Source organism: Orbicella faveolata, unplaced genomic scaffold (assembly GCF_042242905.1).
Source record: "Orbicella faveolata isolate gen_17 unplaced genomic scaffold, um_ofav_v1 contig_46, whole genome shotgun sequence".
Classification (NCBI taxonomy): Eukaryota; Metazoa; Cnidaria; class Anthozoa; order Scleractinia; family Merulinidae; genus Orbicella; species Orbicella faveolata.
In genome coordinates, this window is record NW_028301576.1 from 18,853,944 (window position 1) to 18,870,305 (window position 16,362).

Here is a 16,362-nt window from a genome sequence, read left to right on the forward strand (position 1 = left end):
TCTCCAACAATAATAAATTACTGAACTTAACCAATCTAGTAAGGATGATACCTTCAAAGTATTTATTATCGTTCACAAAGCCTATTTGTACAGGTGGACATGTGACAAATTATTTACATTATACAACATTATGAAGCAAACCCTCTTGTACATTTTAATGAACTTATAACTATCATCTGTCCATCTCAATAAATGTTTTGAATCCCACATTGCGTGACACACTTACAACATTCTTCTAAAAATCAAATCAAAAAATATCCAAATTCTTATGCAACCGAATTCTTTCTGCTTCTAATAAGCATTTTTGATAAAGAAAATATAGAACTAAGAAAACTTCCAGAACCAGGGTCTCCTAATTTTTTCAAAGATTTGTAACTTAACTGACATCTCAATCACTCTCATTAGGCACTCATACACAGGATATTTGCAAATATATTATTTCTAAATATCACTGCATGAAAAGAAAAATGCAAATCAATGAAACTGTACAAAAGAAAAGCTAAACCATTTCACATCATTAATTAAAAGACATGTTTACACACAAGATTATTCAAGCTATTCACTGATATTTAGAGGTACAGTTATTCAGGCCCATGGTCACATCAATTATTTTTCTAATTTTGTCTCATTTTCTATTTTTGTTTCTACTTTTCTTTAGTCACTTAAAGGCTTTACAAAACACATTAGAGTTGATAATATTACCTCTAATGTATAGTCTGTATCAACAATAAATCTCCTCCCGCAATATTCTAAGATTTATTCTAAAACTTAATTACTCCAAAATTTACTGATTGTCTTCTCCTATCTTTAACTTCCATGATGTGCCTTAGTCTGTTAGGGGAAAACTTCGAGTTTGCAATTTACATCTTTTAGTGTGTCATGCAGGAGTGCTTCACCTTGGCCTGTTATATAGTCACTTCCAATTTTTAACTTAGCAAGCCAATTTACATCCTTCAGTGCATCACAAAGGTGAGCTACACCTTGGTCTGTTATATTGTTACCAATAAGGTCCAACTCAGTGAGGTTACAATTTGCATTTATTAGTGCATCACACAGGTGTTCTATGCCTTGGTCTGTTGTCTTGTCACTAGAAAGCCCCAACTCTGTAAGTTTACAATTTTCATCTTTCAGGGCATCACACAAGTGTGCTACACCTTGGTCTGTAATATTGTTCCCTTGAAGGTACAACTTAGTGAGTTTACAACTTCCATCTTTCAGTGCATCACACAGGTGTGCCACACCTCGGTCTGTTACATTCTCTTGAAGGTACAACTTAGTGAGTTTACAATTTCCATCTTTCAAAACACTACACAGGTATGCTACACCTTGGTCTGTTATATTGATATTCCCAAGGCCCAACTTAGCGAGTTTACAATTTATATCTTTCAGTGCATCACACAGGTGTACTACACCTTGGTCTGTTATATTGTTAGCATAAAGGTCCAACTTAGTGAGGTTACAATTTCCATCTTTCAGTGCACCACACAGGTGTGCTACACCTTGGTCTGTTATATTGTTCTCTTGAAGGTCCAACTTAGTGAGTTTACAATTTCCACCTTTCAGTACACCACACAGGTGTGCTACACCTTGATCTGTTATATTGGTCAGGTGAAGGTCTAACTTACGGAGTTTACAATTTCCATCTTTCAGTGCACCACACAGGTGTGCTACACCTTGGTCTGCTACATTGTTAGCAAAGAGGACCAACTCAGATAGTTCTTGTAGGTGTGTTATGAAATGTGCAATTGCTGTACAGTCAGCAGGTGTTACTTGACTACTAGACAAATCTAATCTGTTACCAAACTTACTGTTCTTCTGCAGTTTAGAAGCTACCTTCTTCAGAATAGTTTCATTGTTACACTCGTGCAAACATTTCATCAAGAGTAAAGCCTTCTGTCGTGTTTTATACCTCTTCCTTGGCAGCTCTTCTGTCAAAATATCACAAAGAAGGCTGATATAACTGTTCATGGATTCATGTTCCTGGCCACCAAGTAGACCTGCCACAAACTGAATCACAAGATGCCACTTTGGGTCTGAGACAGTTGAAGTGATAAAATCACTGAGATCACTGGGCTTCATCTTTGCAACTTTTCTGGCTGCAAGCAGCTCCTGCAGTGTCAAATGGATGAAACAGAACTGAGGCTCAAGTTTAAAAGGTGTGATCTGACGGTTTGGCATGCGGTTGAACAAGCCACAGCCTTCAATTCCCTTGACTTCTGTTGAATCAAACACCAGTCGCCTTTCTTCTATCCCTGTTTTTGCCAGTGATTCTACTTGACTTAATGTTTTTTCAACAGAATCTGAGAAGCCAACATTTCCTGCAAGATAATCCTCTGTTAGCTGTTTGCCCTTGAATTCTGGGTGGCACTTGAAAATAAATAACCTCAATGCTCCATTGTAAATCTCTGTTGAAGTTGTGGGCAATGCACTTCCCGAATCAGTGTCTTGCAGTTTGATCAACTCTTTCAAAATGGAACAGACAATGAAACTGTTCACAGGAATGTAACACAAGGACAACAACTCTGTATTGCTACTGATATGCCCCCATACTCTATTCCTTGTCTTAATGTCACGAGCAAAAAAATTGTATACATATTCCTGAACCTTCTCTGGTGTAAATCCCATTATCTCCACTCTTCGGTCAAATTGCAGCCCTGCAAGACTCTGTACCACATTTGGCCTACAAGTTGTCAGAACTGTGGCTCCAGGAAGCTGTTTTCCTTTCATTAGTTTCATATACAGGGCAGAGAATGGCATCTCCTCTGTTGGACTATTTCCACCTTGTGCTCTCTCGTCATCCAAACAGTTCTCATGGTGCTTAAATTCATCTAGGCCATCAAAGATAAGTAGAACTTTCTCAGGGTGATCCAACAAGTCCTGCAAAACGTCATTGTCAATACTCCCTTCTGAAACTACACGACTCAATAGATGTTTGAGAGAAATATTCGTGGATGTCTCAGAATTGAACCATCTAAATTGGCACATGAACAAATGTTTGAAGCTTTGGTTACCGTCACGCAAGAGGTCACCCTTGCTCCAGTCACGCGACAATTTTTTACATAGCAACGATTTTCCGATGCCTGGGCGACCGATTATCAGAATTTTGCGAGGATCTTGCCATTTGGTATCTTCGTTAGGATGAAATAACTCGCCAAGTTTCCCTATAGGAATGGATCCACGTTGGGGCTTCAAATAGATCTCAAATATTTCGTGTCTTTTCGACAAGTCAGTAAATTCGTGTATCGCTCTTCCCGTGTAAATAACAAGATCGACGAAAATGTCATCCAACAGACTTTTGTTTTCGTTTTCGGGATGAGGAATCAAAGGTTCCAAAAATTCTGTCTCTTCACGCACTTGTCTCTTCATGCGCAATATCGTCTCACGCAGAGTGACTGCAGTTCCGCTCTGGTTGAAAAGGTACTTTTGACAAAATTTGGAGTCGAATGTGAATTCTTCACTTTGTAGTGCTCGCACCGAAAGATAACACAACTCTACAAACACCAGAATAGCGAACAGAATGTTAACTGCGCAAATTCCCATCGCACAGGTAGCGTTGTCAGATCCAACAGAATTGTCACAGTCAATAGCTAAGCCATCATCTTTTGTCACATTGAAATCCGTGGAATTTAAGATAACTGTGGGCTTTACGGTAGCAGAAACGCAGGCAAATTCCGTGGGAAAGCCATCTGGATAAAACACGAAGTTCTGTAACACTACAAACAAAATCCCTAAGACGAGTCGCACAAACAGATGAAGAAAGTAGGAATAAAACACTCGGCGAGTTGTCAGTCTTGGACGGCGCCGAGGGTTTTCTGTATCTGGTTTCAAAGCGATTTCTATCTCATCAACACGTGATTTCACAAAGCACCATGAGTAAGCGATGCACACAGCCATAGGCGGAAGAAAACACAAAAGAACAAATCCGTACAGTGGAAAAGGAGAGTTGTAATGTTCGTCGTATTTCACCAAACACTCGTCTCGAGAATCTGGAGAGGAAGGACAGCTAAATGTTCGACGTTCGCTGGTTCTCAGATTTCCTGTATATGCACTTAATATTACTAAAGGTGGAAAGTGAAACAAGGCAACAACGTAGCCAAAAGAGCTGAAGTACTTTGACAATAACAGCTCCTTAGCGCCTTCCATCGACGGCGCCGACCGCGCTGACAAGGCAAGGCGCTGCTGCCAAGGACGGCAGCTACACATCCAGACGTCACGTGATGAAACACACGGCGCGGGGGGTGATATGGATGATTAAGGTTACAGTATACCTTCAGATCGGCAATTTTCTTCAAATTTGGATTTTTGGTTCAAACTAATGGTCGAAGAGTAATCTCTAATTTCTGAAAACAAAATTGAAAAAAACCTAATATTGGCGGAGAAATGGATGTTTTACGTTATGGCCGGAAGTAAAAGTTCCCTCTTGATTGACAGCCCTATAACGTGTATGCAATCAACCGAGACTACTTTCGCGGGAATATTACCGATATGGATACCACGAATTGGCTGGCTACTCAGTTAATCAGCATTGTTAATCCAAGCATTTTTCGTGTTAGATGTAATTCTATTAAGTTATAAGTAAACATGGACCACGGAAAACTCCGTTTACCAGTTCGAAAGAGCGAAGAATGAATAAAAATACATCAATGAGTGAAGAAGCGAAAGTCGGCCTCGCGGATGAAGCTACGGACGTATCAAGCGGGCAAAAAGATCGAGTCAAAAGAAGAGAAAGGTTGTGTAAAATTTGGGAACTCGACAGCGATAACAGCGATGTTTACAGTGACTCTTTTGTTGAGTTCGATACCGATGAATCGTCCAACTCATTGAGATCCATTGCAATATTATCCATGCACATTTGCTCTGCCGCGCTTTCTTTTGTTTGTTCTCGTCGCCCAGCTACTCTAACGTTCGTATCCTTTTTCGTCTTCCCCGTTTTGCCAAACCAGCTTCAAGAAAAACCCAGCTGCAGAAAAATTATCTCTCCGCCTTGAGCGCATTGCGAAACGCAAGGTTTTTTCTTGCAGATTCACGCGTAAATTTCACCCGCGAGTTAATGGTAGTAAATTTTCCAAGCGCTGATTGGCTCAGTGATCTGAGAACCCAGTTGAAGGCGTTTGTGGGCGGAGTTCGTTTACGAAGTAAGATATTTTTCTTAGCGCTGTTTTCTCGGATAAATTTTTTCACTTGAAGCAGACACTTTAAAAAGTTACAACTCAAACGGAATTTGTTTGTTTGCCCTCAAATTTGGACAGTAGCTAGATTAACATATAAAAAACAAAAACGTGTCTGCGAATTGTTTATTTCGAAATATTTTTTCTCCGAGAGCGATTTTTGTACGATCACTTCACATTTTTTTAATCCTATTTCGAAAATGTTCTGAAACTTTTTACTACAATTGAATATGGAAAAACGCAGACACGCTTTTTTAGCGCTTTTTGTCCTGAAACCGAGGAAAAAAAATAAATTGGCGAAAAACAAAATTCGGTTTGACTTGTAGCTTCCAAAAGGTGATTAGGACGCTTGCATTTGGTGACCGTGAAAAAATTGGCAATTCATTTTATTTCAAAATTTTTGGTATGGTTTGATAGCCAGCTCTATAAGCTTTAATTTGATATAGGGGCTTAGGTATCTACAGCTTAAGAGGCCCTGCGCCTAAGAAACGACCGATGATTTCCGGCTAAAAAATAAAATCGGCCGATTTTTATCTCTCAAGTAGAGGTTACCGAATACTATTTAAAAATGAATTTCTTTTGTTTCAGTTTCGCTTTAAACCAAAAATATCGAGCCGCAAAGTTTTTCCGTCTGAAAGCAGCAAAATCAGGCCGAAAATAAGCCCCCGCAAAAAACTGTTTAGAAATTACTATCGCAACGCAAAATAATGAGAAAACTACACAGTGTTGAAGAAAAAGGCCTTTTAATGCAATATCATTCGATAAACATCAAAAAACTGCCGAAGCGATTAACAAATAAAGTTTCAAATATTGCATACTAAATTAGATGGAGCGTTGGAGCTGATTTTAAAATAATTATTTCTCAAATGTTCAACGCTTTTGAAAGCAATCACAGTGATGAATGAGACATTGGAGGGATACAAATCACGTTTCTGGAAAAAGATTTTTCGGCCAAAGTATATTGACCTTGTACAAAGCGTTCAAAGTTACCGTTTTTACCGTTATCCTGCTACTTCGGCGAAACACTTCTCTTTTGCCAATACGGCCGTGGATAGCGTGTTAAACGCCACTTTAAACCTTGCTAGGCATTCAAAGACCGTCCTAAGTAGAAGGAAGTAGAATTAAGAGAGTAAGGAAGATGAAAAATACACAGAAAAAGAAAATAACTCGAAATTACCATCTGCTAACGAAAGTTGAATCTGGAAAATGTCGTCGCGTGACAGCGGCCATTGACGTTATTTGTATCAATAGCGGTGGAATCCAAACGAATGCACAAATAGGAAAACAATTTTTCCCGGCCAGAAAACGTTTAGCGGAACAATGTTATGTTATTTTTCACAAATGATGGTCACTCAAAAAGAAAAACTTCCCCAACCGCCACACCGTTTTGGTCGCAGCGTGATCTGAGTTATGGGGTCACGACTGGATCTCTAGCCGCTGACCGCCCGAAGGACATTGCAGACTCGTTTTCCCACGCTCATGCGACCTTTACGTGACCAATGACGTCACTGGCCGCTGTTAGGCGACGACATTTTCCAGATTCAACTTTCGTTAGCAGATGGTAATTTCGAGTTATTTTCTTCTTCTGCGTATTTTTCATCTTCCTTTCTCTTTCAATTCTACATCCTTCTACTCAGGATAGTCTCTGAATGCCTAGCAAGGTTTAAAGTGACGTTTACCACGCTATCCACGGCCGTATTGGCAAAAGAGAAGCGTTTCGCCGAAGTAGCAGGATAACGGTGAACACGGTAACTTTGAACGCTTTGTACAAGGTCAATATACTTTGGCCGAAAAATGTTTTTCCAGAAACGTGATTTGTATCCCTCCAATGTCTCATTCATCACTGTGATTGCTTTCAAAAGCGTTGAACTTTTGAGAAATAATTATTTTAAAATCAGCTCCAACGCTCCATCTAATTTAGTATGCAATATTTGAAACTTTATTTGTTAATCGCTTCGGCAGATTTTTGATGTTTATCGAATGATATTGCATTAAAAGGCCTTTTTCTTCAACACTGTGTAGTTTTCTCATTATTTTGCGTTGCGGTAGTAATTTCTAAACAGTTTTTTGCGGGGGCTTATTTTCGGCCTGATTTTGCTGCTTTCAGACGGAAAAACTTTGCGGCTCGATATTTTTGGTTTAAAGCGAAACTGAAACAAAAGAAATTCATTTTTAAATAGTATTCGGTAACCTCTACTTGAGAGATAAAAATCGGCCGATTTTATTTTTTAGCCGGAAATCATCGGTCGTTTCTTAGGTGCAGGGCCTCTTAAACCGGACGCGCTACATCGCTTGGACGCGAGACACCCCTGAAGGTATACGGTAACCTTAACAGACTGTAAAATGTGACTATGTTAAATGGGCTGTAAATCGTCACGTTCGATCGCGGGGTCGCCGTACATCTTACATAATTAGGGGAGAACACAATACTATTCTGAGGGTGAGAGTGGATGCTTTCTTTATCCCTCAAGGTCGGGTGTGCATGAAAAGACTTAAACAGATGTCCACTGTCACTGTGGAGACAAAATCTGCTTCATAATATTGCTTGGCTAACTGTAATTTCAGTTAACCATTACCGGTAGTCTGTAGTTTAAAAAGCAGAGATAGCACCCTTAGTGAGACCAAGATCTGTGATTAACACCCCTAAGCGAGCTACTTACCCATTTGGATATTAATTAACAAATAAAGAAACCTAAGCCATGTATTACACTGTGATAAAACATGACGGGCATTTGAGAACACGACGGAAATGTAGAAAACAAGAGCCGCAGGCGAGTGTTTTCTACATTTCTCGAGTAGTACACGGCTTAGGCTTCTTCATTTGTTTTGTGGCACAGAGGTAATATTGCAAAAAACAATAAAACACACTTTTTCTATGTTTTATACTCTGATAAAACATGGGTTTTTAACCAATCAGAGCACGTGCAGGGTCCTATCTATATTATAATGCTGGCTATTGCATATCCGCCATACATTTCCAAACTTATATCTGTTAAAGACACTAATGGAAGATATAGTTTAAGTTCAAATAATGGTATACTTGTAAACTTTCCAACATGCATCTTCTTATATGGCTGCCCCCAAGTTATGGAATAATCTTCCCCTTTTTATTAGAAATATCTTCTTTGTAAAGATCTGTAAATAGTTTTAAAAAGTCTCTTAATTAAAGCCCATCTGTTTCAAAAGGCATTTCTTAGTTAATTTTTTTCTGTTATTTTATAATTTTATTAGTGTATATCAAAATCGTTGTTAATTTTAACAAGAACTTGTATTAGAGATGTTTTTAGGATGTTTAAGTAATATTGAGGGTCTATAAGTAGTTATATTTCCTTAAACATTGTGACGCGCAGCTGAAAATGTTAAATTGATATCTGCATGATATAGGTTACTTATTATTATTATTAATATCATTAGTATCATTATCATTATCATTATTATTATCATTATTATTATTATTATCATTATAACCGATATTATTATTATAAGTTCCCCCCTCCCGGCATTTGATCAGGTTTCCGTAACAGGTCATTGTTTGAGTCCTCCTCACCCCTGCCCTGAGTATAGGGAAGCACTGTATGAATAAAGCCCACCATCTTGTCCAAGAACAGAACAGAAAGTAACATTAACATAGTGATTGAGCTTGGTCATAATGGGCATGTTTTCTCTTATTTTCAAGAGCACATTGTCCTTTATCTTGATCACTTTCAAAATATCACTGAATCTTGCTCTTAGCTTTCATAAACACATCAAGGCTGCCTTTAAAATTTAACAGAGTAGAAAAAACCAGCTGTTACTCAAATGTATTCCTCAAAAGTTGTCATGACTACAGGTGTTCCCTAGAGGAGGAAGAAAACTCCATTTCAACACTGTCTAAAGACTGATCCAATTAAGATCATGTACAGCAGTCTGTTGTAACATAAATTTCACTCCCCCAATTGGCAGACCCACACAATCCTGAGGTGTATAAACTGAGGTTTTTATTCTTTATAGTTATTTTGCATTTCAAAGTGATTTCAAAGTGAACATCTACTAGCTAGCTGTAAAATCATCATTATGCTATCATTTGATCATGAAACAATGCGACCATGCTACATTAAACAGCAGCAGAATACACTGAGTTCCTGTTGAGGGTGAGCGCAAGCAAGACTGAATTCCCTTAAACTGAATTTGTCCGTTCGTGCTATCTGAGTGAATTCAAGGTTAATTATTTGGATAGAAACATGGCTGTATTCCACTGATTGTAAGCATATATTATATACTTGACAGAGTTCATTAGTTTACAAATAACTGTTTCAAGGTTTGTTGTCGCTCTAACATTTAATTTGAGTGGAATCAGTGTTTTGCATTGTGCTATATAAGCTGTTTGCTAGAGGTACTCTTTCTTGATATAATCTGCTATGTCAATACACTTTTATGTACATTTGTTTACAATCTGCTGTTAATTTCTTCTCCAGTGTACAGTATCTGACCAAACAACATTGTTTTAGCAATTTATTACAATAAAAACACGACGTGTATTCACTTATTAGCCTTCCTTATGTCTCATCCATCTGAAAAGGGAACAAAAAAGAATGAAAAGGACATTGAACATCTGGTAAAATGCTGCTATTTTAGAGAAAATTTACACTAAAAAGAAAATAATTAAGACATCTGGGGAAATACATGGCAAAATCAGTGTTTAGAAGCTCCACTGCTAAAATGAAAATCAAAAGGATGAAATATTGAATGACTCAACTTCAACTTCATAGGTAACTTCAAAGGTTAATCTCATTGAACAATCAAAATTTACAAATTGACATCAGTTTTTCATGCATATGTCCTGTTATTGATCATGAATGTCATCATAACATTGTCAAAGTAGCTGTGGATCCACAGACTACTTTGACAATGTTATGACAAAATTCAAAATTCATTGTCAATAACAGGACAGACACATGAAAAACTGATGTCAACTTGTTTTTCACAGTAACAAATTGTCCACTCTTGCTTGTTGATACATCACATAAATTATGAATTCATGTGTCAGTCCGCATATTGACAATGAAAATTAGCCAATAAGCGCACAAGAATTTCTACAGTTATCGTAGAAGTGTGCTTGGATGTGTTCATAGATTGATCTATATATGTATGGCTCACTGTCACAGGCTATGACTTACACACAACCACCCCCAGGGGGGGAGGGAAGGCACTCCCTTATGAAAAGGTCGTGGAAGCTTGTTGGGAAATTTTTATTATTGAGCCCCTAAAGGAGACCAATCTAGGCATGGCTTGAGCTTTTTTGACCCTTAAGAGATACCACTTAAAATGGAAATGACAGTATTTTTATTATTTCTTCAAGTTCACTCTAAAATATACTTTGACAGCTAAACATAGTGTCGTTTTGTCCTGAACCCCCTTATAGTGAGACAAAAATCTGTGATTTACACCCCTAAGCGAGACAACCAAAATCCCCAACTTTTCCATATGGGATTTCCACAGGGGCAAGCACCCAGGCTTCACATTTCTGGTTGGTCATTAACAGGAGGTTTGACTGTAATTGGGCATTTCAGTGATCAACATCAGTCACCACAAAGGTCTCAGTATCATGATTAGATTAATTAGTCAGTTTAACGTTCAAAATTTGACCAATTGAAAGAATCAGAACCACTATTTGTCACATGGAAAGCTCCAACTGGTTTGATTGTTACAACAGATGCTTTTTATTACCTGCGTATCAGCAGCATCTTGCGAGGAGCTTGGTCCTTCTTTAGTGTTGTTTGCTACAGAGTCATCTGCATCTTCTAGATCTTTCAACTCTTGTTCTATAAGTTTTCTTGCAAGTTTAACTTTGGAATACTCATTGTAATGTTTCTTTCTCTTATCTTTGAACTCTTTATTTAGTTCTAAAACCAAGATAAGAACAACAAATTCTGATGAATAAATAAGGGTAAAGGAAAAACTTAAATATTTTGATCAACTTAAATATTTTGCTTCAGGGAATAAGAAAAAGAAAAAAGAAAGTGACTCCTCGCTTGGGTTACCAGGTCCAAATAGTTTTAAATCCAACTTGAAATTTGCATCGTTAAGACTTTCTTTATGGGGGGGGGGGGGGGGGGGAGGGGGGAAGCAAAAAGCATAACCCAGGGTTCTCATTTTCATATGTAAACTAGATGCAGAAAATGCAACCAAACTTCTGTAGATTTTGCTGTTTTGAATAACTATGTCATTTAAAGCCAATTTTGACTTTTCAAATTTGAAACATCACACTCTAATGGCAAATGAAATTTTGCCCACTATTTCTAGCTGCAGTCAAAGGCAGGGATTCCATTAAGATTTTCATCGGCAATTATTGCTTTTCACAGGCAGGCAAAACTTCTTGAATTGAACTTTTTTTACAACAAAAACATTCCTCCAGATGGTCAAACCAAGAAGGTAAAATCTGTGCCAAAGCCAGTTAATTGGCCTGGTGTCCAGCCCTTAATGAAACTCCTGCAGAGGGCTACAAACAAATCAACTTTACGGCCTGTTCGTTGGGCCTGTTGCCTTGAAAAGTTACTAACTAAACAGTAAATAAATATATATATATCTATAATTTGTAATCCTATTGGTGTAAAATGTCATTATTAACAAAGTGATACATACCATCAAATCCTCATCATTAAAATTTTGTCATGACAGGGCAGGAAAAAACCCAGGTTCAACTGCCCAGGGAAAGTAAATTTTGCTCTTGGGCAAGTGAAAATGGAAATTTGGTGGTCTGGTGGGAAAGTGACATTAGCCTCAGTAACCCTGTTAGTAATACTATAAATACAAGGGGTTAGTTTACTTTGCTGCATTCATCCTCTGTTATAGTCTATTGCTGATTATAGATAGTTCCTAGTAAATGATGTAGTTGATAAGACATAAACGTTGCATGCCTATTTGAAAAGTAATATTTTAGTGGGGGCAAGTGAAAACTGAAATTGTGCTGGCCCACTGGATTTCAAAATTGTTTTCCTGCCATGGATCAGTGTAGAGAATCGTTTATTTGAGCCTGGGACCATAAACTGCTGATTGGTCAGTTCACCCACCTTTCTGACTCTCCGATAACTCGTCATCAACATCATCATCGCCATTGTCTGCACTTTCTTCCCACGAACCTCTTTTTGGAGCATCTTTAATCCTAGTAATTCAAAATTATAGATTGACATATTTCTAATGTTTACTTAGGGTGCATTCCTTTGGGATGATTCAGATCAGGGCCAGTAAACCAAGATCACTCGAATTATGACCAGTGCATCAAAGGAACTGATAAGTCCTAGACCAGAGTGGATTTATTGACGCACCATGATCCAAATGATCTTCAATCAGTAATCCTGATCCAGATCATCCCAAAGGCGCCCCCCCTGAAAACATTAACCATGTCCTAAATAGTTTCACAAGGTTGTGTAGACAATATTATTTTCCATGGTGTAAATATATCTTATTATCTTTTTTGTGTGTAGTATCGCTGTGTATTTTTATGATTTGTGTTGTATTTTGATGAGCCTGTAGGGCAAGTCAAAATACAAACAATGAGTAAAAGTATAAAGCGACACTACACACCAAAACATCTAATAAGAGGTTTATTAACCAACTGCTGAAGTCAATAAATTTATCAATGAAAGAGGGAGAGTGTGACAGTTTTGCATGCGCACGCCGACCTGTATGGCAAACAGGTTTTCTACTGTACAAATAACTGTACAATATCACTGTATATTTGTACTGTTTTTTGGGAGGTATTCGCTGCAGTAGGATAATAAGTACATATATCAGCTGGTCTTACACAAGCATGTTTTAACGCGTTGAAAAAAATTGCCACAAATCAATGAAAAACTCATTTAAAAGATTTTTCAGTGTCAGGTGACCAAGTTGTGACATTATTGATATTTAAGGAAAACCTCCTGCAATGACATAAAGAATTGAACTCTGCTAAGATTTAAAGAGCAGAAAACTTGTACTAAACATTTATAAATGTTAAGGTTTTATTTGTGTTCTTTCCATCAAACTAGTAAAAACAAAATTATACTCAAAAGTTTGCGGAATTTAAAAAGCGGTAAAATCTTTTTTTAAAAAGTGTTATAACTACACTTTAACTGTCTGAGGCTCAAAGACATCTATGTACAAGCTCCCAGTTTTCTTTTACATTTACCTGTCATGCAAGTTTTCTGGATCTAACTTTTCAGGATCAGCCTCGTCATCAGAGAATGGCTCCACAGTCCCTTCAGCTCCTTCATCGTCAGGATCTTTCCATTTGTTGTACGGTGTTGGGGGTTCATTGATCTTAATGTGGCCATAGTCTTTATCCGGGGGATGATGTGTCATCAAAATGTTCATTTCATCCCAGTGAATGCCTGAACTGAAATTTAAAACATTAATTTCCAGAATTTTAGTCTCGACGACTAATCAGGGGTGCTGCTTACAGGGCCTGTTACTGGCTTATTTACTAGCTGACAAAGAGCTTAAATCTGGCTGAAATTTCACATGAGAACAAAGACTTGGGGTAAACGTTGGACCTGGCAAGGCCAGAAAAGCCAGCTTACTGTTTTCTTAGCTACATCGCCACAAAATAGCACAAAAACCCTGTCTGGGGATTAAACTTTGGCATACAGGTTAATGAGAAATTTCCACAAACAATCTTGCCTGTCAGTAACTGTTTGTGGTAACTTCCCTTCTGTTTTAGGCCATATCTTCTGACTAGTGGATTTTAATTTTGACATGTGCCAGATATGAGCCCACAAAATACAATAATATCATGTCACTGACAAAATACAATTCTAAAATCAATTGTTATTAAGTTCAGTTCTGGCGCGTAATAAGAATTCATTCTTATCCTTGTTTCACGCTCTCATGCAGTTTATTGGAGACTTAATTTTCAGTGCTTGGTTTATTACCTCCTAAACTATCTCAGGACTTTGATTCTATCTAGTATGGAAATTTCTTTTATAGTTATCTGATACCCGAGTCAGAGTACACGGCAGATGTTTCTCAAAGTAACGAAACCTTTGCTTGTCAGTCAGTCAAAGTTAATTTACAACATGCGGTAGTATTTATGATAACAGGATGATCGGAAGGAAAATTAGCAGATCAAATAAGGAAACTTGTGGTAGCAATCAAGCTACATTGCAGTAAGGATTTTTTTTAAACGAAAATTATTTTAAAAAGCCATTTTTTCAAGAAAGAAAATTACCAGAGAAGCATAAACAAAAAATGTTAGCGTGATAACCATCTGATGCAGAACAAATTATTAATGCTGAAATAAAAAGCAGGATTGTAACAGAACATAAAATAAAAATCAAAAATTAAAATATTATTGTGACTAAAAAGACTCAACCAAATGATATTTTGCCAGTGAGATTTTCTCACAAAACAGAGTTATTTTCCCTCGAGATCACACCTTACACAATGTAATTAGGACGTTTATTTGCCTCCAAGCCACACACCAGCAATAAAGTCAGATTGGACAATATAAAAAATTCATTACTTGAACAATATTTTTTTTCCTTATGGTGTTCATTGACAACACCAATTTGCACAAGAATGTGAAATGTTTTCCTGTGAAAGAAAATTTTCAGTCACATATCAGTCCAAGAATGTGACATAATTTTTACCTCAATATTATTTCATGTGCCTGTAGGATGTATAAAGCTTATCTTATCCATTAACCCTAAGGTCGGTTTTTTATAAAAAGACAAAATAGTTATTGATACATCTTTGGATAAGACTTAAAATGTTATGGTATACTTTTACCACTTACAAAATAGAACAACCCCATAAATATTTGAACTAAGAATTATCCCTTCACACTTCTTAAATATTCATCCTGCAGACGACAAAACAGTGGGGGAAGTAAGCATAAATTCAACCCTATAATTAATGACACCGAAAACATAAGCTTGTGTTTTAGAGTAATTTTGTAAGCTTATCCGCGCCCAAAGAAAATTTTAATAGGTTGTATGGACATATGGAATAAAATTTCTCTACGATTTTCAACCCACTCCAAGAGTATAATTCAATCCAAAGGATGCGATCGAGGTATTTATCACCTAAACTAATGGAATTGCCACCTTATTTGCCGCTCGCTTACAAGGTATAAATTGAAAGTTTAGCAGATTTCTTTCTCAGACCTGAGACACTTTGTAGTGTCTCAGATTTCTTTCTCAGACACTGTTTTATTCCAAAACAAGTAACCACTTACGCCATTCTGAGAAAATTACTTTCTTATAAGACTAATAAAATGGACAGAAAGTGAAATATTCTTTATTCCCAGAACCTTAGATCGACAAAGTGTATATTCCATCAACCATGCCACAATATTTGTTCACCACGGTGTAAATGAGGGAAAACCATTTCTCGTGAGCCGTAAATCATGGTTTATGATTATTTCTTAGCGAATAACAGTTATTCTTCGAATGTCGGAAAGTCTCAGGGTGACGAAGAGGGAAATAAATGATCTGTATCATTGATTTTGCTCAAGAGCACGTACTTTCGGAAAAGAGCGTGCATTAGGTCAGGAACTCCCGAGATCGCGAGACGATGGGAAAGTTCGTCCACAAAGCAAAAACGAAACGTTCTCTTTGGGAAAAATATCACGAGATGAAATATTTAATTTCTAGTGATACTTACTGGTGTTTATCTTCGGACTTGTTCCTCAGAATCCCTCGTTTAGGCTGGCTAGTTTCTTCCTCCATGTTCAATAATTTTCCCACTAACAACTTTGTGACTTTAACCCAGTTTGCCGCGGGCAATAATCTGATTCTCGGGATCGGAGATAACCCGCGGGAGTGCGGGTCGCGGAAAATTTTAGCTGTCAAAGAATCTTTTAGGTGCACTCGAAGAAGGATAATCAAAAAACGCTCCTATTTTCGATTTTAGGCTCCATTTCCGCCGGTCTCTCGAGTCCGACCTACTAGCGCGGGCTGTTGCTCTGGACAGCGGCTTGTAACTGAGCCTACTCCGTTTTAGAGGTCGAGCCTCACCTAGAGTTGTCCTCTTCAGGGGACAAATAAAAATTCAAATTTTCCGACAAGCATTCCCGACCTTTTCATATGGGGGTCCCCCTCCTAGCTGTACTAAAATCAACGAATCAGCATTTACTCCGCTACACACTCCATCATGGAGCCTGTTCCAGAGGCTTCTTTACAGGTGGTTCAATAGTTGTAATTATGGGACCTACCAGGCGTTTCCTCTGTACACC

The 16,362-nt window shown here is 37.7% G+C and overlaps 2 protein-coding genes and 1 long non-coding RNA gene across 3 annotated transcripts; all 3 read right to left on the minus strand.

Annotated features, from left to right (window-relative positions):
• Positions 1-48: 48 nt before the first annotated feature.
• Positions 49-4,680, minus strand: LOC110039946 (uncharacterized). The gene has a single exon (XM_020745127.2). The coding sequence runs from the start codon at positions 4,201-4,203 to the stop codon at positions 835-837; it is 3,369 nt and encodes a 1,122-aa protein (XP_020600786.2). The 5' UTR covers positions 4,204-4,680; the 3' UTR covers positions 49-834.
• Positions 4,681-5,894: 1,214 nt separating this feature from the next.
• On the minus strand, positions 5,895-6,831 carry LOC149098759 (uncharacterized). The gene is made up of 2 exons (XR_016203455.1): positions 6,346-6,831; positions 5,895-6,269 (listed from the first exon to the last, which is right to left on the minus strand). It is a non-coding gene; the product is annotated as an uncharacterized LOC149098759 (long non-coding RNA).
• A 2,292-nt stretch (positions 6,832-9,123) lies between these two features.
• Positions 9,124-15,911, minus strand: LOC110041225 (protein phosphatase inhibitor 2-like). Its single transcript, XM_020746508.2, has 5 exons — positions 15,792-15,911; positions 13,318-13,524; positions 12,218-12,309; positions 10,875-11,050; positions 9,124-9,718 (listed from the first exon to the last, which is right to left on the minus strand). The coding sequence occupies exons 1-5, from the start codon at positions 15,854-15,856 to the stop codon at positions 9,704-9,706; spliced, it is 555 nt and encodes a 184-aa protein (XP_020602167.1). The 5' UTR covers positions 15,857-15,911; the 3' UTR covers positions 9,124-9,703.
• Between the last annotated feature and the right edge of the window lie 451 nt (positions 15,912-16,362).

What these genes read in the sequence shown, in the direction of transcription:
- LOC110039946 (XM_020745127.2), bottom strand. Translation starts at nt 4,203, where the DNA reads ATGTGTAGCTGCCGTCCTTGGCAGCAGCGCCTTGCCTTGTCAGCGCGG.
- LOC110041225 (XM_020746508.2), bottom strand. Translation starts at nt 15,856, where the DNA reads ATGGAGGAAGAAACTAGCCAGCCTAAACGAGGGATTCTGAGGAACAAG. An exon ending in AAGTCCGAAGATAAACACCA is followed by an intron (nt 13,525 to 15,791) that starts GTAAGTATCACT and finishes TTTAAATTTCAG; the next exon opens with TTCAGGCATTCACTGGGATG. An exon ending in CCAGAAAACTTGCATGACAG is followed by an intron (nt 12,310 to 13,317) that starts GTAAATGTAAAA and finishes TTGAATTACTAG; the next exon opens with GATTAAAGATGCTCCAAAAA.